This window comes from Colius striatus, chromosome 4 (assembly GCF_028858725.1).
Source record: "Colius striatus isolate bColStr4 chromosome 4, bColStr4.1.hap1, whole genome shotgun sequence".
Lineage (NCBI taxonomy): Eukaryota > Metazoa > Chordata > Aves > Coliiformes > Coliidae > Colius > Colius striatus.
Genome location: NC_084762.1, coordinates 3,258,989 through 3,284,204, shown reverse-complemented (window position 1 = coordinate 3,284,204; position 25,216 = coordinate 3,258,989). Strand labels below are relative to the sequence as shown.

The 25,216-nt window shown below is 40.2% G+C and overlaps 1 protein-coding gene across 1 annotated transcript in view; it reads left to right on the top strand.

Annotated features, from left to right (window-relative positions):
- The window catches only part of CDKAL1 (CDK5 regulatory subunit associated protein 1 like 1), a 335,233-nt gene that overhangs the window by 106,363 nt on the left and 203,654 nt on the right, over window positions 1–25,216 (top strand). The window contains exon 8 of the mRNA XM_061995176.1: window positions 11,214–11,334. Coding sequence (XP_061851160.1) covers window positions 11,214–11,334 — 121 coding nt within the window. The remainder of the gene's footprint in view (window positions 1–11,213; window positions 11,335–25,216) is intronic.

The following is a 25,216-nucleotide window of genomic DNA, read 5'->3' as shown; positions in this document are numbered from 1 at the left end:
TATGACAGTGTGTTGGAAATGGGGATGCTTCATGATTATTACAGCAGTGCAGCACTTCAGATCCCTATCTGTCTTGTTTTTTTTGTTTATCCTTCAAGGAGTAAGATGGTAACCTGGGTCAGCATGCCCTTCCTTTACAAAAGTGGGCTTTGGAATATTTATACTGACTCAGGACATTACTGCTTTTTTGATAACATAGTTAACTCAGGTTATTGTGACTGAATATTCCATGAGTAGAAAGATGACAAACCAACCCTCCATTGAGAAAACTCTCATAAACGTTTTTTTTATGTGGCTTTGTATTGTTAGGCTTTTTTGTCAGAAAATGGAAAAGAATGATGCACATGTTTATTATTGCACTAACAGCCAGAAGAGAGACAGAACTTTTAAGAGATCCTGTTATTTCTTATTTGTATGTCACCCTAACTTTTGTCACGAGTCTTAAAGAACTTTGAAATGTCCTTATTGTCAGGCAAATTCTCAGGCAGACTGTCATTTCCAGAAGTGATCTTTAAGAACTGTGCAGTAGTTGTATGCAGCTCATGCTTAATTAATATTTATATGGTATCCCGAGATGTGTTTTAACTCAAGGGATGTTCAGGTAATTTTACTATGATATTGTAACTTACAATATGAAACCTCTATACTGCCTGATAGGAGTTAAATTAATTCAGTCTTAGCCTCAGAATTAGGTTTCTCAATGTTAACAGCCACAATTGTGTGTCAGCCTTCCTGATATCCACACCAGTTTCAGCATGTAAGGCTCTGATTTAACAGCTTAGTAAACCTCTCTTTATTGACACATCACCCAGATGATGAGCCTGGATTACAGCAATCTTTACATCATTGAGGTACCCATTTCCACTCCTGTGCTCAGTTCCCTGACAACTCGTTATGGTGACATAAAATGTTAGGAAAGCATTGTAGTGTTTGTGAGCCAGGAGAAAACAGGGTTATAATTGATGTATGTTTCATCATTAAAAAAAATTGTGTACATAATTTGAGTTGTTTGTGTTGATCAGTCTCTGTAGCATGTCCCAATAAGATGAGGATTCGGCTTTGATGGAAACCACAGAATGTCTTTATGGTTATTGCTCAAGTCAGCATTTTATGAACCACTTAAAAAGACATCTTTAAAAAAAAATGGACAGTGTGTGTACACAATCTTGGATATAAACAGTTTATGGTAGGCAAGAGAATACATTTCTCTGTAATTTGAAGGAGAAATACTAACTGCTTAATGTAGAAACTCGTCTTTTTCTTGGTTTTACATTTAAATCTTCAGAGATTTGGGTCTTTCTCTCCTTTCTACATATGCCAGTTCTCAAATCCCATGTTAAGAAAGCTTTCTGGGAATGGGAGCCCTGGATCTGGAGTATTTGTGTACAGTCTACTTTTAGCTTAAGCCTTGGGGAGATGAGGGACACAGGTTGAATTTAGTCCATATTATGTCTGTCGAATGCTTTTACAAAGCAGAGTTTTACAATGGGTCATTAGACTTGATTATGAAAAACAACGAAAGGAAATTACTTCAGGGTTGAGCCTTTTATACTTCACACAACCTTTCTTGATTTCAGTCATGTTGACCTGTCCGGTGATGTTGCCCATCCATTCCCAGTTAATACATTAACCAGTATTTACTAAACTGTTACTGTGGTTAGTAATTATGGATTACTGATAGTTGCAGTCTCTATGAAAATGAGCAGATAAATGGTACCTACATTATACATGAAGTGTAGAATTTGTACTGGATTGCCTACCTTAGAATATGTGTGTGTACATATTTATGTATGTCTCTGCCAGCAGATTAAATAGGATTTGTGTGTGCTGTTGGATTTCACTGTAAACTGTAGATAAAGCACACTCTCTTCAGTTTCTGTGATTGTGGGAAGAGTAGCCTTGACTTAAGAAGCTGATGACAAGCCAAATGAAGAAATTGGAGGAGTCAGGAGTTCTTTTTTGAGGAAAAGTATCATTTGGCTCCCAGTCAGGAAACTGTTTGTGCTGAACTACAGCTTGAAGAGGGTCAGAGGGAGGGTAGTGGCCTCATTGAGTCCCTGTTTCTACATCCTTTGAAAGGACATGCAAAGTGGGGACAGTATTGGATGGGTTATTTTATTTATTTCGCTGTGTGATGGGTTGACTTTGGCTGTCAGCCAGACCTCCACCCAGCTGCTCTCTTGTTCCCCCTCCTCAACAGGACAAGAGAGAAAATAAGATGGAAAAACTCACGGGTCACAATAAGGACAGAGAGATCACTTACCAATTACTGTCACAGGCAAAACAGACTTGACTTGGGGAAAATGTACTTAATTTATTGCCAATTAAAAATAGACTATGATGGTGAGAAACAAAGTAAAATAAACTTTCCCCCCATCCCCCTTCTTCTCAGACTCAGCTTCACTCTTTCGTCCCAAACTCCTCCACCTCCTCCCCAGAAGGATGAGGAACGAGGGTTGTGGTCAGCCCATAACAGCCTTCCCCTGGGCTGCAGTCCTCCAAGAACCACCCAAGTGCAAGCCCTCACCGTGAGTTCAGTCCTTCAGGAACAGGCTGCTCCATCATGGGCCCATCATGGGCTGTGTGTGGGAACTGGGGCTGTTTAGTCTGGACGAGACTGAGGGGGGATCTTATTAGCGTTTATAAATATCTAAAGGGTGGGTGTCAGGAGGTTGGGACATCCCTTTTTTCTATAGTAGCTAGCAACGGGACAAGAGGTGATGGGATGACGCTGGAACACAAAAAGTTCCACTTAAACATAAGAAAAAACTATTTAATTGTGAGGTGAGGGAGCCCTGGCACAGGCTGCCCAGGGAGGGTGTGGAGGCTCCTTCCTTGGAGGGCTTCAAGACCCATCTGGACACGTTCCTGTGGGAACTGCTTCTGCAAGGGGGTTGGACCAGATGATCTCTAAGGGTCCCTTCCAACCCCTACCATTCTGTCATTCCATGTGCAGTTACTGTGCTGGGCTCTCTATGGGCTCTAGCTTGCTGTATCTGCCTGCACTGGTGTGGTCCTCCATGGCCTGCAGAGGAATGACTGGCGTCTCTGTGGCCTTGCCCATGGGAACCTCAGCTGACGTGCCCAGAGACTCTCCTCCTCCTCATCCTCCTCCTACTCTCCCCAGGGTGTTTGCTGGGCTGTTTCTCACGGTTTTTCCTCACCACCAGGCAGCATTTTGCCCATTCTTGTCTGGGCTTTGCCTGAGGGGCTCTGCCCGGGGTACCCTCAGCCTCTCCTCACAGGGGTCACCCCACAGACCTCCCTGCCAGCCCCTCACCACCGACACCTCTGAATGCAACTGAATCCCGAGCAGTATGTCTGGGGACCAAATTGCCTTTTCAACTGAGATTACTGAAAAGTAAAGTTGCTCCTGGCAAAAGCGATGCTAAGGGTAATCTGTATTTGACAGGCTCAAAAGAAGAGTGTGTTTTGGGGAGTAAAACCAGGTTTTCAGTAGGCAACGTACAGAACTGTGGCTTGGCAGGAACATGGTGAAATGGCTGTGGTTAAACAATTGCCCATTGCCCATTTGTATATACTAATTACTGGGCTTGACAGCATAACATAGGAAATGTCAGCCTTGTGTGCCTGGATTGGAAATTCTGGAGCTATTCCTGTTTAAACACAAATAATTATTGACTTCTTTTGTTGTCCTCTTATGAAAATGGCTGTAAGTGTAGAAAGAGTGTCATTACCAAAATCAGTGGCTGGTTTGGGTTTTTTCCTGTCTTAATCTGAGAACATCTTGGACAACAAGCATTGACTTACAAAGGACCTGACTTGAAGGTAATTCCCCCTTCAAGTTTTTAAATGAAGGGGTTGTTGTTCAGCCAAACACTTCAATGAGAGCACCAGGTTGCATTTTGATTGCTTAAGGAAAGTGTGATGTATTGAAGGAATGAATTTGAAATAGTAATACCATTATCTGTGCCGATATCCATTCTGGGAGTTTCGCTTTGTAGGCTGTAATTTAAAGAAAACAGCAGAGAGGAATGAGGAATATACTGTAATTATGGAGAAACTGCTTCTGCAAAGGTGGATTTAAATTGCATTTGTAGAACATCAATCATCATGTAATTCAACATAAAAATAGTACTTGCTGGGGCAAGAGATTTCCATTGACATCAGGTGGTTTCTGTTCTTACACTCAAATTTATTGCTGTTTTTGCTGTGCCTGCTCAAATGCTTTTGGGCATGCAGAAACTTTTAGGTGTGTGAGCCGATGCAGAATTTTAGGTGGGTTTTGTAATTGTTTTTCTCAATGTAGTTGTTTCATGGATTTGGTTTAGAAAACTGCTAGAGCTGACTATCCCTGTTATGTCATTTTTGGGCGTTCATTTACAGAAACTGAATGAGAGATCCATAGAGCAAGGGAGCAAACAACGGGGGAGGAAACAGGTTGAAAGTGTTAGTAACAACATTGTGATTGACAATTGTTAAACGAGCCTGTAATGTGCACAGAAAAGATGCTTTTTCTTCCAGACTCATGTGCTCTTTACCATACCTTCAGTGAATGACCATCTTACAGCATCCCTGCTCTTCAATCCTATTCATATGGGTTAGACTCGACTGGCTTTAGTCTTCCTGACTGGTAAATGCAAAGCGTATCTTGTTCTGAACAGTGCAATTTAGTTACCCATAGGAGTACAAATAGGTGGCAAAGGAGTAAAAGTGAGAGTAAAAGCTCAGCATTTCATCCTGAATTTGTTTTGTAGAACCTGCACACCCCAAATGATTAGACAAGTTAAATGTACTGCTGCATCCAGCTCTGACAATCCACCCTTCAGCATTTCCCTTCCTTACAACACTTTCATCTGATTCAAATCATCTTCTCCTTGAAAGTTTCTCAACAAAAGCTCCTGAGGTTTTGAGCAGCATCCTTGATGCTAATCAAATGGATCTCTTCACAGAGAGGTGAGGACAGAGGGTCAGGGGAATACTTCCTGTGGTCAGTTCTTGATATTGTCTTTCTGAGCTGTCAAATTGTAGTCAGCATTTGGAATTTGCAGCAGATTTAACGTTGAGTCAGTCTTTCAGAAAGACAGTAACATCTCATGATCTCAAAAGGTCAAGCTGTTGAGTCCTGGAAAAAAAAAATCCAGTGCCTTAATTGAGCATTTGAAGTGCATTTGTTGGGAAAGTACTGTGGATGTGTCAGAAGTGTTCTTGAGTACTTACATGTACAGTCTTAGTTTGAATCTTGCATATGAACAGCAGTTCCTTGTTATCTCCTTTTCTGCTTTACTTGTTGCACTCTTTTAAAGCTTACAGATCTTGGTGTGATTGAATGATACACTGAAGGAATACTAAGGATAAAGAGGTATTGGATGCTTAGTGGAGAGACTGTGATGGCTGAATTTGAACCTGAGGCACCTGTGGAGCGTTTTTTGTGGAGTCTGTGACCTGCCTCACTATATTTAATAACCTGGCTTTGAAATGACATAACATGTGTTTCTAAAAGCCCTCATCTTCACCTGTGTGACACAAACATTCCTGGAGTCTTCTGAAGTGGAATTGTTGTTGGATGCTAATTCCTAATGTAAGGCTTAGTAGATGTGTATGTCCCAAACTAGTCAAACACTCTCTCTGTTTGGTGATACCTGCAGCTTTCTCAGAAGCTTTTTTGAGTTGATACAGGGTTGAAGGCAATCTTTCTAGGAAAGAGTTCTCTCTTGGAGAGATTGGGTCCAAGATGCCACCTGCTCTCAGCCACCTGATGGGACTGATTGTCTAGCCTCAAGGCATGCTTCCATCAGTGTTGCTGCAACACACAGGAGAAGATCAATAATTCCGACAGTTTTGATCTCAGTTTGGTCTGATGATTAGTGCCCTTGTTGTTTCTGACCTTGTGTGTGTCTGGCTGCATGTGATCACTCTGAGAAGCTCGAAGATTCCTTTGCCATCAGTCATGTGTGCTGTGGGACAGCTTGTTTGTGCTGCAGGGCAGGGAAGAATGATGGGCGAGGAGCTGAGGGTCTACCCATGCTGCATATCTGCTGCTTCCACCTGAGGCAGAGCAGGTCTCAGGCTCCAAGCCTGCCTGTCCTCTGTGAGCTTACCAAGTCTGGACTTAAAGCACCTCCACACTGAAGAGATTTAGGCTCAATTATGAGTAACAGTCCCAGTTAGCTGTACAATCTGTTAGGGAATTTGTGTTCCATCCTTATTACAGGTGGCATGTTTTCTAACAGTCCTGCCGGAAGATCCAAAATAACCAGTTTAAAGGGTTGCTTTTACCCAATATTCACAGAGTTAGGAGACCATAATTCTGGAAATAAATCACAGGATCACATAATCTCAAGGGCTGGATGGGACCTTGAAAGATTCTCCAGTCCAACCCCTCTGCCAGAGCAGGACCACCTGGAATAGGTCACACAGGAATTCGTCCACGTGGGTTTGGCATATCCCCAGAGAAGGAAACTCCACAAGCCACCTGGGCAGCCCCTTCCAGTCGAAGGAAACATGTATAAGAGTATGTGAAATAGTCCTTTTCTGTGAAGGTGCTGGAGAAGATCCAGACAGGTTGGTGAGACCCAGCTGGGAAGTATCAAACAGACGGTTGGCAGCCTTGTGGTGAGGGGAAAAAAGCATCTTCCAGGAAATGGTGAATAACCTCTAAGTAAAGTGATGTAACCAGGAAAGGGAAAGAAATGGGTAACAACAAGCTGAAAACAATAGAAATTGTTGCTACCAAGGCTGGGGTTTCCTGCACCTTTGAGGATTTTCTTTAAGCTCATGTTTTTGGTCTGCCTGAGAGATCTGCACTGAACTTTGAAGGTAACAGCTAAGAATGCCTGCTCTGAGATGTGTTTCAGCACACGGGATGGGGAGGGACCCTCAGTGGATATGCCCTCTTCCATCTTTCAAGCAGAAGCGACTTCCCAGCAGGTACTGAGAAGCTGCAGCCTGTGGCCTGAGTGAAGCTGGCTGTTTTTCGAAAGACAGTAGGTCTATAACTAGCTAATTGATATTTGCAACAGTGGTAGGCAGTTGTTAAAAGTTAACTGAAGATGACTAAGCCAGGCAACTTCTCCCTCCCTAATCCCTGTGTCAAACCAGCAAAATCCCAGTCCATTTGGAACCTGTTTGCTCTAATATTGTTAACATCCTTCTGTGGGTCCAGGTGACAGGGGTCAGACAATAGCCTGAGGTTCACAGCACATTTGATGTTGGTGTAATCTCACAGCATAGAAATTCCATTACCTGCTCTCTTCATACATTTGTATTTGAGGATTAAACGTTCTCTTTCAGAGTCCTGAAGCACATACGTCTGCCATTAGAGATACACGTGCACACCATTAGTATTGTGTTACTTTTTTGTGTCCCTTTTGACAAGTGAAAAGAAATGCCTTGAAAATAGTTTCATTTTGCACACTGGTTTGTCAAACTGTACACGGTTAAAAGCACTTTTTTAGACTAAAAATACAATTTAATATCCTGATTGATTCATTCCAGCTTCGTCCTCTCTGCAAACGGTGCCAAGCAGTGTGAACTGCATCTCCTGTATGTAAAGATGGGTTTAATTGTAAACAGTGAGTTCAGAAAACTGGAGAGCTCTGATTAATTTTAAATTGTTTCTGGCTTGGTTTCATTTACACTCACTGTGAGCAATTCTGCTCTATAAGCTCCCTCACTGGACCTGGTTTAGTACTACTCTTGTGTTGTAATCTGCATTAAGTATCTATTAATTTGTGGAAAACTGCTCTGAAGCATGACCTAAAGCACTAATTAACCTTTTTTGGGGGGGAGTTTAATAACATTTTATCTGCTGGCAGACTATATGGAAGTAGAAAGGTAATCTTTATAACAGAAGAGGTTTATAGGACTAGAATGTTTAGGCTCTCAAATACAACCTGACTAGATGCGTTTGTCCTTAGGCTGTATTTCAAAGCTTGCATCTTCCAATGAGCCATCAAAAGAGGAGTGCATTTTGTTTGATATTGGAGATGGAGCATTTTTAGTTATGGAAGTGTAAGTGTGATTACCACACTTCTGAGAACTGAGTTACCAGATTTTAAAACAAGGAAGGGAGCAAAACAAACAATCACAGACATAGTTTGGGATGCCTGTTTTACTTGGTTGTTATGCAAACTGTGAGAGAAAAGGTAACTTTTCTCAGTTAAAATGCTTCAGAAAGAAAGCTTGATTGCAAAGTTTTGCCCCACTCTAAGCTTTGAAAGCAGGCAACAAATGAGATCCAAAGTTACTGCTTTTTCTGTTGCTCCTTATCATGATGTGGGCTGAATAATGCTGTTCAAGCAGTTTGGAAAGAAAAAGTTCCTTAACTTTTTCCTTAGTGAAGATGAGAAAATACTTATTTTTAAGTTGTCTTGAAGTAAGTTTTTTTGAGGGGGGGAAAATATGTGAAAGTATGATTCAATGTTTATCAAGTTGTGTTTTATTAATAGCAACAATGTTGTAAACAGATGCTTTAGTGATTACTTCAAATGAAATAGAATAATCCTTGCATGGAGTAGGAGAAAAAGGATTTAGGGTCATGAATACAATAACTGAGAGGGTTTTTTCCTCCAAGTGTGCAGCACAAATCACTGTAGTTGGATATCCATCTGCTGCATCCTCTCTGGAAGCATTAAGTTCTCTGCTAAAACTCGCCTCCCAGTGCTGCTTCTTTTATCCTCTGGTGTCGGGAGTGAAGACAGGTCTCATGCTCCCTAGAAATCTTATTCTACATGCAAGTGTCCTAAGCTGTTTAGGGGTTTTTTTTGTAAGGTGTATGGTAGCTTGCTTAGCATCTGATAGAGAAAGATCAGTAAGAAGATAGCACTTTCAGTTTAAGATTGTATAGACTACCAAAGCCTTAATCTTTTTCTCTGTTTTCCAAAGACAACATGGATTATATTCTTCCTTCACAGGTTTGTCATGACTTTCATTTCCCTCCATACTCCTTTTTAGTCCTTTGACAACTGTCAAACAGGTTTGTGCCAGATTTGTAGTCCAAAGGATACTCCTTTCCCTGAAGTTCCAGGAAAAAGTTGTGCCTTTTTGATTAATGCTTCCAGTATGAGAAGTGAAGAGGAGAGCAGGAGCTAAACTCTTCCTAGAGAGCAGTAATTCACAGAGCTGTGTGTCGCGAGGGCTCACGTTCAGAGATCAGCCTTCACTCATCCTGCACCCTGAAATGTTACTTCTGGTTGTGGTTCGTTGGTCATAATGGATGGTTTGACCCCAATTCTGAAGGCATTCATTTAAAATTTTGAGTAGTTAGTGTTATGTTGTTAAAAATGATGGTTCCACTGCGTTTTCATCCATAAATCCAAACACAGTTGTAATATGCTAATGCCACTGAATATTTTCCAAGTGGATAGACTGGTTTATTCCAAATAAACCACAGTATTGGAAAAGCAAAAAAAAAAGGCATGTTTTCTGCTGCTAGTTTAATTTTTCTGCCTACCATAACGCAATCATTTTGTAATACAAGTAAATAAAATGGGGCCACGCTTGCAACTCCTTAATGAAGCATTAAATTGGAAAATAACTGATTGTGTATTGAGACAAAGATATTGCTGCTGTTGTCATGAAAAAGTAGAAGTGAATAATTCAGCAAATGTTAATTCCACAAGTACCATATTACTGAATTCACAGCAGGATGGAGTGAAATTCTTGTCAAATGCAACTGCAAAAATGCCTTTTAATTCCTGTTGATGGCACGAGGTCTCCTTTTAGCATTAACTGTTATAGTATCAGGCTAGGCCTGCTCATTTCCTCATGGGATCACATTTGTGATGGGGAATTTTCATATGTCTCAAAAAAAACCACCCCTGAGAAAGATGGTGTGCCATGAGTAGTTGTTTATTTCTGGGCTATTTTTGCCGTATCTCAGAAATAAATTCAGAGTATCAGTGCCACGTTATGAAATGAATTAATGACTCTTCAGATAGTGGAGAAAGACTTTAATCAATGGGTGAGTTACTTCGTAAAGAGCTGCTGGTAGTGTAGGTTAGGAGACTTGAACATGGTTGTTAATTGATCTGATTACTTTGAGCTGGATGTATCCCAGCTAATCATAGAATCACAGAATGGGAGGGGTTGGAAGGGACCTTTAGGGATGATGCAGTCCAACCCCCCTGCAGAAGCAGGGTCACCTAGATCAGGTCACATAGGAACGTGTCCAGGCGGGTCTTGAAGCCCTCCAAGGAAGGAGCCTCCACACCCCCTCTGGGCAGCCTGTGCCAGGGCTCCATCACTGAAACACTGAAATAGTTTTTTCTTATGTTTTCTTATATAATACTTCCTAGTTTCATGCTTTCCTCTTGCCCCTCTCGTTTCTGAAATATTTGACAGGTTGTAGCTGTATTTTCATGTACTATCAGGGTTTTCCAATGATATTCTTTCTCATTTTCCTCCTCTCCAAGCAGTGGTTACATGCCACCTCTTCTCAGGTTATCTAGGATTAACTTTCCCTTGCTGTGTCTTATTTGCCTGCTCCAGGCTTTGTGGAAAAATATGATACAAGTCTTAACGTTGCTAACTTGGGCACATTTTACCCTACCTGCTGCAGTACCATGCACTTAATTGTTTTCCTCCTTCATTGTTAAATCTTTGTCATCTGTGCTCTTTGAATATAGGACTTGCCATGGCATGGCTGCTGTACTGTTGTAGGCAGTTGGTGATAGTGTTTGTTATTTTACTCTCTGAATGTTACTGGCTTCAGGAGAGGAGTTGTGAGGTGTTTTTCTGACCTGCAATCTGCTTGGTGGAGGAATATGGGTAAATCTTGGTGGTCAGCTTAGCCGTGACAAAGAGGGCAGGTAAGATACTCAGGCAGATAACTGACTGAAATGTGATCATTTTCCATAGAATAGGCTGAAAAAAGATTGAGTTGTTTGTTGCCTACAAGTTTAAACCAAATGTGGGGAAGAGTATTTAAATCCTGCCATCCAACTTATTGCAATATTGCTGTGCTGCTGTTTGCTTGAGAAGATGAAACTGCTTAGAACATTTTCATCAAATAAACCAGAAAATGCAAGTGTGAAAAGATAATAGGATGAAATAGTTTGCTCATTTTAACATGATTTATTTTACCTGTCAATGTCTCTCCTTAAAATGCTCCAGCTGGTAGAAATACATTATTACATCTCATTCTCATTTTCTGTCTTTGAAGTCTAAGCACTCCTGAAGAAGAGCAAATCAAAACAAATAGGAGGGGACTTGTGCTTTGTATTGACTGCATTTTTGTGCTTCATTTGAAGGTCATTCTGTGAGACTGCTGGGTCAGAAAAAGGATAAAGGAAAACGTTTGGGGGGAGCACGACTGGATTTGCCAAAGATTAGGAGGAATCCACTGATAGAAATCATTTCCATCAATACAGGGTAAGAATCTTCCCAACATTCAATAAAACATTCAGTGCTGCTGAGGAATTAGATTTATCTCTTTTCTGCAGACCTGGTGTATTACTCCTAAGACACATGGATGGAGGCAGGATGACCACTCTGAAATAGTAACAGATTTTAAATGGCATTCTTCTTATTTGGGTACAAGACTTCTGCTGCTCCAGGGCTGCATAGAATCCTGCAGTCCTCTTTGTAAGTTCGTCTAACTCTTTCCCAAAGGAAAACCCCTAAGAAAATGGGAGAAGAAAAAGAACATTCAGAGGTTTGGGTGTTTTTTTTCTTGTGCTCTTTTGATTTCTAAGGTGCAGTCTTGGAATGTCATTTACAGAGCATTGCTAATCAGTTACTAATGCCATTAAGATCTGATTGTCAGCCCAGGTGGCTAAATTAGACATACTTATTTGCTTCCCACCCTTCTGTTTGTAAAGAGTTACCATGTTTGGATTTCAGCCTTTGCTTTGAATGAGCAACCCTCTGCCTGTCAAGCAATTTCTCCATCAGAACACAGGCATTTTCCTGTTCTGTATGTCTACTTTGAGGAGTTCTATTTTCATCTTCTTTCCTGTGATGCCTTCCTTTTCTCAGCTCCATTTGGTCATCTCCCATTTGGCCAGATCCCTAAAAAAAATGAAATGAAACAAACAAACCTCACTCCCCAAGTCCTGTTATCATTTTCCCATCATCCCCAACTTACAATAGTAATTTCCCAGGTGGTAAAATACAAAATGCGTTGCTTAAGGCATCAGGTAGGTGTGAATTTGTTGCCTAGAGGGGGGGAAAAAAATATGTGGTAAGTCTTAGCTCTCTGGAGTTTAGGGCTTCCACAGACATTTCATAAACAGTTTTGCTATTGTCCTCTTTCTCTCTTACTTCCTTGTCTTCAATCTTGCCTTCATAACTTGTTATAAAACCTAGTATCCTATTTAGGTGAACATATCAGTTCAAGGCTTAGTGTGGTTACTTTTTCTTCACCTCTGACTCCTTTATAACCGGGATGACTTTTTCTGGAGGCACCGCCTTGAAACTGTATCGAAATATACCTTTGATTGCTCAGGAAAGGATGTTGTGGCTTAAGCCTGAGCATATGAAGCCGTTGCCCTCCTGTGCTGAAATCAGTGGGATATTTCAGTGATAATCTCATCAGTTTAGCAGAAGAGCCACTATTTCCCTGGCTTTCTGTGTTTGCTGACGGGAGCTCAAATCTTTTCCCTGGTGCATGGTTATCTCTAGGTAGAGATATAGAGAGAGATGGAGAACAGAAATCTTTCTGATACGTGAAAAAATTAATTACCTGCTCTTTGACAGTGATAGACTTGGGATTTTTGGCAACTGCTTATATACTTTTGTCTGTCTGGCTGTGTTACAGTGCTTCCCACATTTCTGTCTTTTCCTAAAGTATTGCTGTCCCCATCTTGAATTTAGTGAATCTAAATTACACATGTTTGGCAAACTCTTGGACTGAATACATGAAAGGATGGATTCCATGTATGCATTTAGTTTGTTCATTAGTAACACATAGATTTTTCTATATTTTAATGTTTAACTTGTCAAGATCTGTAAGTGATGCTGCAGGTGAAAGAAGATTTTGGTTGTAGAATGCAACATCAATGCATGTTTTGATTTGCATTCAATATTCTGCTTGGAGAGGCAAAATAGTATTTCTTTTGATTATAATAATATACTTAGTATATAATTACACATTATATTACCACATATTAGATTAACTTTTACTTGAATAGAAATACTTAAAGCCAACTGCCCAGGAAATACAAAGTGATACACCTTGGCTTCTAATATTCCACTGGGGACTTTTCAGAACTGTTGAGGTCATACATCTATGACGTGCCAGAGCCCATCGTGTCACTCACATCAGAAAACAAACAGTGTAGAAAGTCTGGAAAGATAGCCTATGTCTTTTCCTGAAAGGAAACCTCTGCATGAGGCTTTTTATTTATATTTTAATCAATATTTGCATGTATGTATATTTAGATTCGAGTGATATACACTAAGCATATATTTCAGCCATGTTTGTGCTGGATATCAATCTGCTCTACACACTTCACAAAGTAATTTACATAGTGGGAACTGATAGATGGCACAGTTGTGTGGATCTGTAGGAAAGGCTTTTGGATTTAAATCCTACAATCTGAAAAGCTAGTATTGCAAAGCTTGCAGAAACCACTCTGCTGTAACAGAGGGGAAAAAGAAAACCAGTTGTTTACAACAGCAAGTTCTAACAATCTACTTCATTGCCTAAGGTCTCTTTCCACTGCAACTTACTGTAACTCGTGTCCAAGGTCATTACTTCCTAGTTAGATATTTAAATAGCATATCAATGGCACTTTTGGAAAGATTGGGGTTTTTTTTCCCAGTTATTACTAATTTCTTGCATTTCCACTATTTCACATTTGAAGAATGGAATATACAATTATTTAGAAGTCTACTGCAAAATCTATGGGTGTTACAAGGTAATAAGTTTACTGAGAACATGTCAAAAATCTGTTGCTTATCATAAAGAGATGATACATTCTCATTTTACCAACTTTCATAATCACTTCTGTGTGTCTGTCTTGTTCTGTGTCCCTATGGCTGCTCCTTTCATGCAGGATAAGTGTAGTATTGTGTTTCACTAGTTGGTTTCCATGAGCAGTTTATGTAGAAAGGTGATTTAAGAAAGCAGTTATCCATGTCTTCATGATTTCTGCCACTGTTACTCTCTTTATGATACTACTTCTTTCTCATTTTTAGTTCTCAGTGTTGGAACTCCTTCCTTTGCACTTCAGTTTTAAGCATGGAACTTGTGCAACCCTTTAGCTACAACATCTGAACTTCTCTGATATCATGTGGTCTTCATTTAATGACAAAGTCATCCTGAACTGGGCTTCTTTACTTTCCCTATAGGGATTACAGCATAATACCCTGCCAAGAGTAATTTTGAGGGGGAAAAAGCCAATATTTTCAAAGTTCAAGAGGTCTTTGTGTGACTTTTTCACTAGTACATCAGACACATGCAGCAGTGACATCAGTTGTGGTATGACTCGAAGAGTGGTATTCATGTCTCAGATAGTATTTCTCTTTGCTGCTGTTGAATGCTGTTTGAGTGGATTTAGGACAAGCATGTTTTTAATGAACAGCATACATTGTATCCTCTTCCAAGAAATGTTCAGCCAATCCTTCATTAATTTTACTGGCATATGACACCTAAGAATTATTCCACTAAGTAGTTGTTTCTTTGGCATTATTCTGCTAGTCAAAATGACAGACAAAGGCAGTTCCATACTATCTGCTAACATACTTTCATTCCCCTGTTACGATGATGATGATGGATTTTGTGCCAGGTTCTTCAGCACTGCAGTTTGACAACACATCAGAGTAAACGGGCATCTGATCCGTGTCATCTGCTTTGCTCTTTACCTGCTCTGATCACATGCTCTTCACACGCAGCGAGGTTGTTGTCAGTGGAGTCAAAAGGTACATGTTGGTTAAATTCTTTGCCATTAGCAAAAATCATTATGACATGCTGTACACACGGAGAGCTGCTGGCCTCGAGTTCTTGCTGTGCAGCGTTTTGTGTACATGTCATTTCTTGAGCCCTCAGCTTTTGACAAAACAAGGCTGTTTTTCCTGGGTTAGGAAAGCTTCCTCTTTTGAGTTTGCTGGATGACTTCTGCAACCAGTTAGAAGAAAAGAGTTTGTTTTCATTGTTTCCATTTTTTGCACATTTGCCTCGCTTAGCTTATTTCCTCCCAGCCTCACAGATTTTAACTTGTTCTGCACACAGTGCCATAGTGATTTTAGGATACGCATCAGACCGACTTCTTACACATTTCGATACGTTTCCTTTTGTTCCTGTACGTGCTGCCTTCACTAAAATTGCTGTTTCACAGGAGACTCAGGAAGACTCCTAAAAGTTGTCAGAAATCACTAGGCAATTCCCTAAGCTCCAGTTCACCACACATCATGCAAGTCAGTGAGAAAAACAGCAGGAATCACATGCTTCAACTGCGTCATCACATTAAACCTTTGGGCAGCTCCAGGCATGTTTGTGCTCCTTCGTCACTAGGTGGCTGCCCGCACTGCACAGGCTGTTACTCTCTTAACCCGAGAGGAAGATCACCAGCATTGAGCACAACCCCCAATTTTCAGGTTAAACTATGTGGAGGGAAAAGGGTGTGTGGGAGGAAACGAGCTCCATTTCAGTTTTTATTACAGTGATATATAGTTCCGTGCAGTTTCAGGCGATTCCCTTCATTCCTGATTATTGTGAAGGTTCAGCAAATGAGACAGCTTTAAAACCTGACCGTAGGTTAACACAGAATCTTGTGAGGAGACTTTCTGCCTGCCTTTTTGGCAGATGCTTACATCCGAAAGTGGGTTTGGATCACACGACAAGCCGCATGTTCTCGTCTGCTTGAACGAGGAGAGATCATATTGAAGTTGTTTGCAATTCCATGTGCCCGTAGTTCTGACATCAATGTGCTTTCTGAGGTTGAAGAGAAATTCCTCCTTGTTGAGAAAAGCATTGATTTGCGTCCCTTCTCTTAACGCCCACATACGTATTTCCTAAGGGAAGTCTGGACAGAGTCCTGAGAAACATTTTATTCATTTCTCAGATTACAGTAAATACTGAGAAATAGCCTCATATGTCATGCTTATAATTGATATTGTGTTGCCTTTAATCCCAGCTTTTCACATTAAAAAAACTAGAAAAAACAAGACAAGCACTAGAGGGGCCATTGTTTTGGAAAAAATACCATCTGACTGACTGTTAGTGTGAGAGTGTAATAATTCTGGGGGGCTTAATGGCCAATTTCAATGTCTTACACAGTTTAGGTGTTTAAAACCGAATGCCCATGTCTTCACAGCTCATCAGCAGAATCAGGTAACTTGTAGTTGCCTGCTAATACCTTTTGCTTGTGTTGATATGACTCATCAAATGTGACTAAAAACAACAACAGCTTTGCAAAGGGTCTGTCTGAAGTCTCCTGTGCCTTGTAAGGTCCAGGTGGAACTGGGTTTTGTTGTGACCCCACAGGGAAATGTGTTAAGGAATGTGTAAAAAGAAGAATCAGAACTGGGAAATATCTTGTGTATGAATTTGTTCTTAGACTTGACCTAGGGATCATTTTAATGGAAGAAAATGTCCTTGAATAAGATGTGTGGGCTCCAAAAAAATCATATTTGGCAATATTTATCAAAGTGCACTGAGGCATGTTTTTATGGCACCCTCGTTGGCTTGTGTGAATTCATAAGATTTGAAAAATAGAGGTGAATGGAAGGTTTGAACCCTGGCCCATCAGTATGTGATGTAAGAACAAAATCATTGCAGTAAAGGCATTTAAACAGAACCCCAAACAAACAATAACTGTAAGGTTGAATATGAAGTTTGTGCTTGGCAGATAACATAGGTGTGATGTAACACATCTCAGGGTGTTACATGAAGTGTTTAAGATGTGGTAGCATCTGTCTTTCTATGGCTGCTTTATGTGGGGAAGGAAAAACTTAACACACTGATTCTGATGTTTATACTGAAGTTCAATTAAGCTGAGAGTTTTTAACCTCTTAGTTTACAAGGACCTGATTTTTAAAGATAAGTTACACAACTTCTGTTATAACTGCACTGTATATTCCTTTATCTGTTTATGTATCAAACACACATTGGAATCTGGATGTTTGAGGTGAGGTGACTTCTTTTTTGTCGAAAACTTTGTGTTCATGTTACTGAAAGGTCTTACAGTTCACTTGTATATCTGTGGTGTTGTTCTTGACAGTCATCCTTGAAGTCTGATGTAATTGTTTTTGAACCAATCAGATTCCTAATTGCAAACCCAAGTTCCACAGAACTGAGTAGCAGTTTTATTTGCACTTCAAATTGTATTAAAGTAAAATGCTTAGAGCAGATTTCTGTGCTTCTCCTCCTCCTTTTGCCTTTGCTACAAGATGCACATTAGAAGAGTGAGGATTTATAGCAAGAATGAGACAGTTGAGTCCACTCCCCCAGTTGTGGGATGTAGGTGATAACATTGCAAGTTTTTGTGGACACACCATTTTTCCCTTCAGCAAGGCTGGTTTAATAAAAAGCTGTTGTAATATCTGCTTTAATTTTTCTTTTGACTAGTTGTTTTAACTTTTTCACTGCACCAAGACCAATCTCATGCCAGTACATCCAACATATGTTTCGCTGCGTATCTGCTAGTACAAATGAGACGGAGCTCCTGAGTTTCTGGTCCCTTCAGGATCAGTGCATTTCTCTGCAAGTTGCAGCTTTAGGAACTGAGGCTCAAGGAGATTCCCTCCAAATGCTGAGGTGTTTCTGTGCTCTGGAGCACTATGTAGTATTAGTTCTCTAAACAAAGAGAAGACAAAAGAGTCACAAAAGTAATTCCTTCCTCTGTCAGCTGGTTCCTAATTATGTGGTGTCCTGGAGAACCATGTCTGCTTTGAGTTTTTATCTAGAAGATAAAATAGGAGAACACAAATACAGAAGTGAAGATCTGAGAAGTGCCTGGAGACAGTTCCACCCTGAGTGATTCATAGTTGTATTTGCAATCAAGTGAACTGAATTAATTCACTGAGTAGAGAAGATCTTTCACATGTTTCTCTTTACAGGGATCAACCATTAGTTCCCTTATTCAAGTTGTCATCCTTGTTTATCTTGAGCACAGACTCAACTGAGAGGAAGAAAACAGAAATGGTAAAATAAGATCTTAGATCTATATTTAGACTATAACTGTATGATTTTTTTAGCATGTTAGTGCCTGTTATATTCTGTGGAGGAGCATGGAGGAAGGCTTGTACAAATGATCTGTATTGCCTTTTGCTCTGATGCATAGGTGGAGGGAGGTTGATCTTTCCCCTCTGCTCAGCCTCGGTGAGACACCTGCAGCCCTGTGTTTAGGTCTGGCCTCTCCAGTATGAGAGGCAGACAGACACTGGAACAAGTGAAAGCCTGAGAGCTGGGACTGTTCAGCCAAGAGAAAGGCAGAGGATCTTCTCAATGTGTATAGATAGCTAGTGGAGAGGAGTAAGTAAAGAGGACAGAGCCAGACTCTTCTCAGTGGTGCCCAGGGATGGAACAAGAGGTAACGGGCATAAACTGAAATGGAAAAATATTGTATTTTGACTGTGGAGGTGACTAAACAACTGGCACAGGCTGCCCAGGGAGAGTGTGGAGTCTCCATCCTTGGAGATAATCAGAAGCTGGCTGGACACGGTACTGAGCAAGCTGCTGTGGTTGCCCCTGTATTGAGCAGTGACGGCTTGGACTAGGTTATCTTCAGAGTTCCCTTCCCACCTTAGCCTCTCTGTGAAGAATAAATATCCACAGCAACTGAAAAATAACCTCACAAGGAGTTAGATCCAAACTGCAGAGTTCGAGCAGTTGCTTAACACCTGTGGAGATCTTCAGAGGTAAGCGTTGTGGTTTGGCACTTCAAAAAGCAATATCCTAAGCTAAGGATTTGCCCTCCCATGCAGAATGTATCCCCGTTTCCCAGATGAAAAGCATTTCCTGTGCAATCCTGTAAGCCTGTTCAGCCTTGGGAAAGAGGGACTCTCTTTCCACATGCCTTGCCTGCTAGGCAAAGTGAAGTATTCCCACTGGAAATATCCACCCCAAGCTTCTGTCTCTCACTTGGCATGTTGGATTTCATCAGCTTGATTTACAAGAAGACTCCAATGTGGTTTGGATTTGTTTGCTTTAAAAAGAAAAGTCTAAGCTTCTTTTTCTGAGTTCCTCCTGCAAAAAATGGGTTTGGTTTCTTTTCTTTCTTGAAATAGCCACACTATTAGCCACTCTTGAATAGAGTTTACCTTCAAGACTTTAGGTGAGAAGTAGGGGCTTACCGATTTTTCCCCTTAGGAATTTTGTTGAGATGTGCATGGACTTTGTGAAAAGGAGCTATTTAAGCAAAGGTCAAGTACAGAATTGTCACTCATCACATGTGTATTAGTTTAAAAATAAGCTAGGTAGGCAAATGTCTAAGGATCACATGGTGTTTCTTGCATTGCAGGCTGGTGCTAGACTTGATGTCTTCTCTGTTTTCAAGAGAAATGTCGAGTGGTTTTTATTTTCAGCGAGCATGTTTGAGTAATATATATCATATAATGTTGCTGTGCTCCTTAGTTTTAATCATTTTACAGAAGATAGATGGAACCTCTACATTTTAACTTGGTATTAGGCTGAAAACTGCAGCTGGGGAATGTTTACCGAAGGGTTTGTTTAGTCATTCACATTCCTGTGTTCCAACAGTTTGTTTTAGATGGTTTGTTAAAGAGCTTAAAGAAGAACTTGCTTTACTATTGGTGTAGGTTTTCTTTCCTGCAAGCTGGATGGGTTTTTTTGATTGATCAAAAAAACCTGTTTCCCTTTGTAAAACTGAACATCAGTCACTTCCCTAAGTAGCAAGTAGAGGTGAAGTAATATATTGATTATATAGAAGGAGTCACACACATTCTGAAACTTTTATCCTGTGTTTTGGGAATAGTTTTTAGTGAAGTAAAATGTAATAACTCTTGGGAGTCTGTTTTTAACTCAGCACTTAAATGAGGGATAATCTGAATGAAGGCTTTACATAACAGAGGGGAAACGTTATTGCAGCTTAAACTATTTATGGAACTATCACCATCTTTAAGCGAGTTTAGCTGTATTGTTCATCTCTGCTTAATGAATTAACTTACATTTCTGTAATTCAGAGGAATATGGCGATGTCTGCTCCCCAAGCACATGTTTAAATAACCTTTGCATTCCAACTAAAGGGTTAGCACTGACATCCCCACTGGGCTTTGCCCAGTGTCCTTGAAAAGGAGGCATGAGCGACTCTTGTGCTTATTTATTGGATCTGCAGTTTGTAGGGAAAGAATAGGTTTGCAAGGGAGTCTTACTGTGTCTGACGCTTGTCTCAGAAGTGTTTCTTGGACATGTTTGAGTCCTAATTTAGCAGGTTTTTTTGTGGAAACAAGCTGTGTACTCCAAGGTCAGAAGTATGTCTATGTAAAAGCACCAAAGTAATACCAAACTTATACTGAGTGCCTTTTAGTTCCTACCCTTTCTGTACAGGTTCCCTGCTTGTATAAATGTTCCACTCATGCACTAGGTATCCATCCCTTGCATCCACGCTGAAAGCCAAGCTGCTGCAGACGCTTGATAATCAGCTAATATGCAACAGACACATTCTTTGTGGTTCAGGCAGCTGCTGAACTTAATACAGAGTCTATAATGGGAAATGTAATCATTAATCTTAATTATGCCCTGTTTCTATAGTACTAGTTAATTCCAGCAGCTGTACTTCACAGCTTCTTTGGTAATGTTAAAGCAGAACGTGGGAGTGAAGCTGTTGCTCTTAATAAAATAGCAGTCAAATAAATAGGAAAGGTCATTGGGGCTAGGGTGGGTTGGATGGGGCATGAAGCAGCCTGGTCTAGTGGAAGATATCCCTGCCCATAGCAGGTGATTTAGAATGGGTTGATCTTAGAGTCCCTTCCAATCCAAACCATTATAGGATTGTATGAACAGGAAGTTTGTGAGATGCTGTACAAATGTCTTTAAAGGTAGAGGTAGCTGTGAAGTGATGGTGCTTGCTGTGAGGTGTTTTTTAGGTGCTGCATTTCGATGATGGCAAAAGGGACAGTCTATATGGATTATGTTTTACATCTTTATTCTTCTTTCACAGTATCTCCTTTTCTCAATCTGATAGCTGTAGATTAGAGGTCATTTTCTTGTGCCTTGTTCTCTAAATACAATTAATTTAAACACAACCTGTATCTAAACTGTTTCAAGTATCAAAAATGTCATCTGTTGGGAGGCAGAATGGCTGGATGAGATAAGTGTATGAGGATAAAATAAATGCAGGAAAAATAAGCATGTTTTAAATAGGATTTTTTTCTTAGGACTTGATCTGAAAGCTTTAGTTTGAACAGACAGCATTGAAAAAAGTTCCCAAAATATTTGTAGATGGTAAAATGCTCTCAACCTGCCAACTGAATTTCAGGTTCTACAGAACTAAGGATGTTGCTGCTGTGAAATGAGACATGGGCTGCAATGCTCTCTGGTATGTTGCATGGAAACGATGCTGAGACACAACCAGCCCAAGCAGATCTGTGTGTTTGCTGTGTATTTGTGTAAGGAGAAGTGCATCTCCATGGGGGAATAAGACTTGGTCTGTCTGACAACTGTTAAATTAGTAGGAATGAGATTTTTTCAGTGCTGAATGGTTTTGTTTCTTTAGCTGTATTCATATTCCCTGGCTGTTTTTTACAAAGCTGTTTTGCTTTTAGGATATTCAGCTACACAGGCTGATCCAGTTTGTTACCTTCTGCAAAATAAGAAAGAGTAAGACTTTATATTCTTTATGATTTTAAGATGATGAGTTTGTTGTATAATGGTTACAACACTTAAATGGGAAAATGTTCTTGGCAAAGCAATATGTACCTGATTTATGTACAGTCTTTTAAATAGAGCTTACCTTTATGAGGCATAATTTGCAGTAATGTTGCTATACCTCACTCCACACAGAACTCTGGTATCTACTGTCCCCCTGCTCTTCTTTTCTTTTAGAGGTATCCAGAGTTTGTCTTAGGTCTGTGTTGAAGATTTGATTCATATTGTTGAATACTCTACATTGGATTATTTTGTTATGCAATCATGTAGTGGATAAAAGGCATGGTCCCTTTTGGAGTGTAATTGTGAAAGCAATGCCATAAATACTCAATAAACACAGTGGCTTGTTGATGTTAGTCTGGATCAACTAGTCTGGATTGGTGACTAGAGCTGCCTGTTGTGTATTTTCCAGCCTGCAATGTCCTGAAGGTTGTTTAGATCCCAAATCCCCAAGGAGTTCCGTGACCTGCTTGTAATGCTCTGGTTTGTGCATTAAGTGCTTTAGGCACGGTCTCTCTGATTTGTGACTGTATCTGAGTTGCAATGGAGGTGAGAGAAATAATTTACCAATTCAATTAGATCAACTTACATCTCAGTAGATAAAAACTAGTTGTGTCTTTGTACTTTAAAAGAAAAAAGGCCAAAGGAAACTAGCAAGGTTATCAAGTCGTGGTCACTGTCAGAGCTGGCAGCAATTGAACTGGAAAAGCTTCAGACTCGCCACAGACTTGAGTGGTTAAAGAGGAAATCAAAGCATACAAACACAGTCCAACTAGCTTGGAAGGAAGTCAGACCGTTTTGGTCACTGAGACACGAAGACACCGTGGGAGAGTTACAAGTGTGACGGTCACCGAATGCAAGACAACAGGAAAAAATGAAGGGAATGGCAGGAGAAAAAAATCAAGTAGAAGAAAAGAGCTTGAGGAATCATTGGAAGGGCAGAATTTTGGAAAACTAAAGCAGAAGGAGAAGTTGAGGATCATTAGCTTAGTAACAAAAGGCTACTGTTTCCCTTTTTTTCCCTGCACTGTCACTGTGCTTTGAAATTGTTAAATATACTTCAGTGGTAACATAATGCAAGAATTCATAACTGTTAGTGTGCCTAATTATTTAAAGTAGTTTCCCTAATTATTCAAAAGTAAGTACCTTAACTTGCTTTCCCTGTAAGAGGTCCTTGAGACATGTGGGCAGTGAGGAAGCCATGCCTCAAGATAACAACGTGACTGACTCAGTTCTATAACTGTGTAAGGGGGATTAATTTGGTTTTGAAAATCCCCTTAGAGACTCTTCAAGGCAAACATAAGGCCCTTGGTTTAAATGTCTGTTTTTAAAAGAAATCAGTCACTGGACTCTTATAAGAATAGTAGTGTAAATTAACTTCCTTGGAAAGACTCAGGCAGATGTAGCACTGGGCAATGATGTTGAAATGTGTCATCTTCTTTCACTTCAAGTTGACAAAGCAATACACAACAAAGAATTATGTACTTGAAGTACATGTCTCTCTGCTCTTTGTAAGTCACTTTTGTTTTCAGTGAGACTAACTAATTTCTCACAAGACAACAATGACATTTAAGAGCAGCAATGTAGTGTTAACTGTAGATGTTGCTTAGACCTTTGTCCACGTTGGAGCTTTTAACATTTCATTGCCACAACCAACGGGACATTTTGGGGCAGAAAACTGTGTGGACACAGTCATCAGGAAGAGATTGTTGACTTTTTTTCTAGATCATAAATGGTGAGCTTGTTCTGTATTATGCACTGATTTCCATTATTTCACCCAGACAATTCAGATTGACTTTCCCACAGACATTGTACAAATACTTTCTTTGGAAATTGGTCTGATGGCCATCTCAGATAAATTCTAAATTAAGCCTGGTAGTTTCACTGCTGATGAAGTGTAACTTGATGTATTTATTTTTGCCCTCCAGGATGTTTTGACCAGTACAAAAACAATACCTTTTATTCCAAGAATCTGTGTGGTACCTGCTGCTTGTTACAGAATTAACTGCAGCCTAATGTTTCCTGCTAGATTTCACCACTCTAAAAGAGTCTGTCCCATAAGCCATTAAGGAAGCAAAAACAATAGCTCTTATCACAGGCAATGCTCAAGTTTTCTGTGTAGGCAATTGAGGAGCTGCTAATGTGAAGATTCCTGATAAATAAAAAGGACTGCTTATAGGAGGACACTGGATTCCCTTCACCCTTCCCCTTCTACTCATGGAGATCTGCTCAGATGCTTCATTCCTGAAACAGAGCTTCAAATATGCTCAAATGTGAGAACTTCAAAAGTGTTGGAAGTGTTTTAATTTAATCCTTAGTATGTTGTTGGGAAACTTTGAAAGCTATTTTTTTAGAAGTTTATGAAAGTGTCCATTTCTAACCTAGTTCAGCTTTGCAGCACATTCTGTATAAGTTATGATAAGGCATCTTCCCCCTGGTAGGGCTTTCTAAATCAAATTATACTGTTTGATGCTTTAAGTACTAAGGCATCTGTCGTGTCTCAGCTCTCTAAAACGTCATAAATTAAAGCAAGCCTCCCAGAACCCTGTCCTCAGAGGTCACTTTCCAATCACTGCAGTTCATTAGGGGGGAATCTGAGAATAATTGCTTATGCATGCTGAAGCAGTGATACTGGGTATTCTGCCGCTGCCTCTTTGGGATCAGCTGTGCACAGATTTCTGAGTGTTTTTCTGTCTAAGCTTTTTCTGTCAGAACTCTTTATTTTTACCACCTTTGTGGCTGAGGCCAGGAGTCATCGTCTCCCAAATAATGTTGCTCTTTGTGAACCGTGGAAAGAATTGATTACTTGTTACCATGCCGTGGCATTTTCTGCTCTGTGCAACCACAGAACCTAATTTATCCACCTGTGCTATTTCGACTGAGTTGCTTTCTTGATATTAATGACTGCCATGATCTGCCTCAAAGCTGTGGTCTGCGTGGCCAAGCAGGTCATTGGAAAAGCTTCTAAAATAATTAATGTCTCTGTGGATCATAGAGCTTCAGTTTGAAATGCAGAGGAGAAAAATCATTGTAGTTTCCAGTAAGCATCTAGCAGCGCACCAATTTGGGTCAGGGTGGGGAACACAGATCTCTGCAGCTTAGCAATGGGATGTTTTACCTTGTCATATCAATTTAGAATGCCTGAATGAATTAATTAAAACAATGGCACAACTATGTGGGCAGAATAATTCATCAAGGAGCCCTTTGGAGAAACACTAAAAAGCACCACTGATGCACTTGATTTCGCTGGTGTTAAATCATTGGCCTTAAAGTGAGCAAGTTGTATGTATGATGCTGTCACTGCAGAGCTGTGACCTTTGAATCACCTGCACTTGACTGCAGGAATTCAGTTCCACAAAATGCAAATATTTAAAGAACAAAAATTAAGTCACATTATAGCTTCTCAAACTAACTGAGCTGCCTTCTCGCCAAATTCCTTTTGATTAGTAGCTGGTGAGACATTACCGAATAAAACACTGGCTT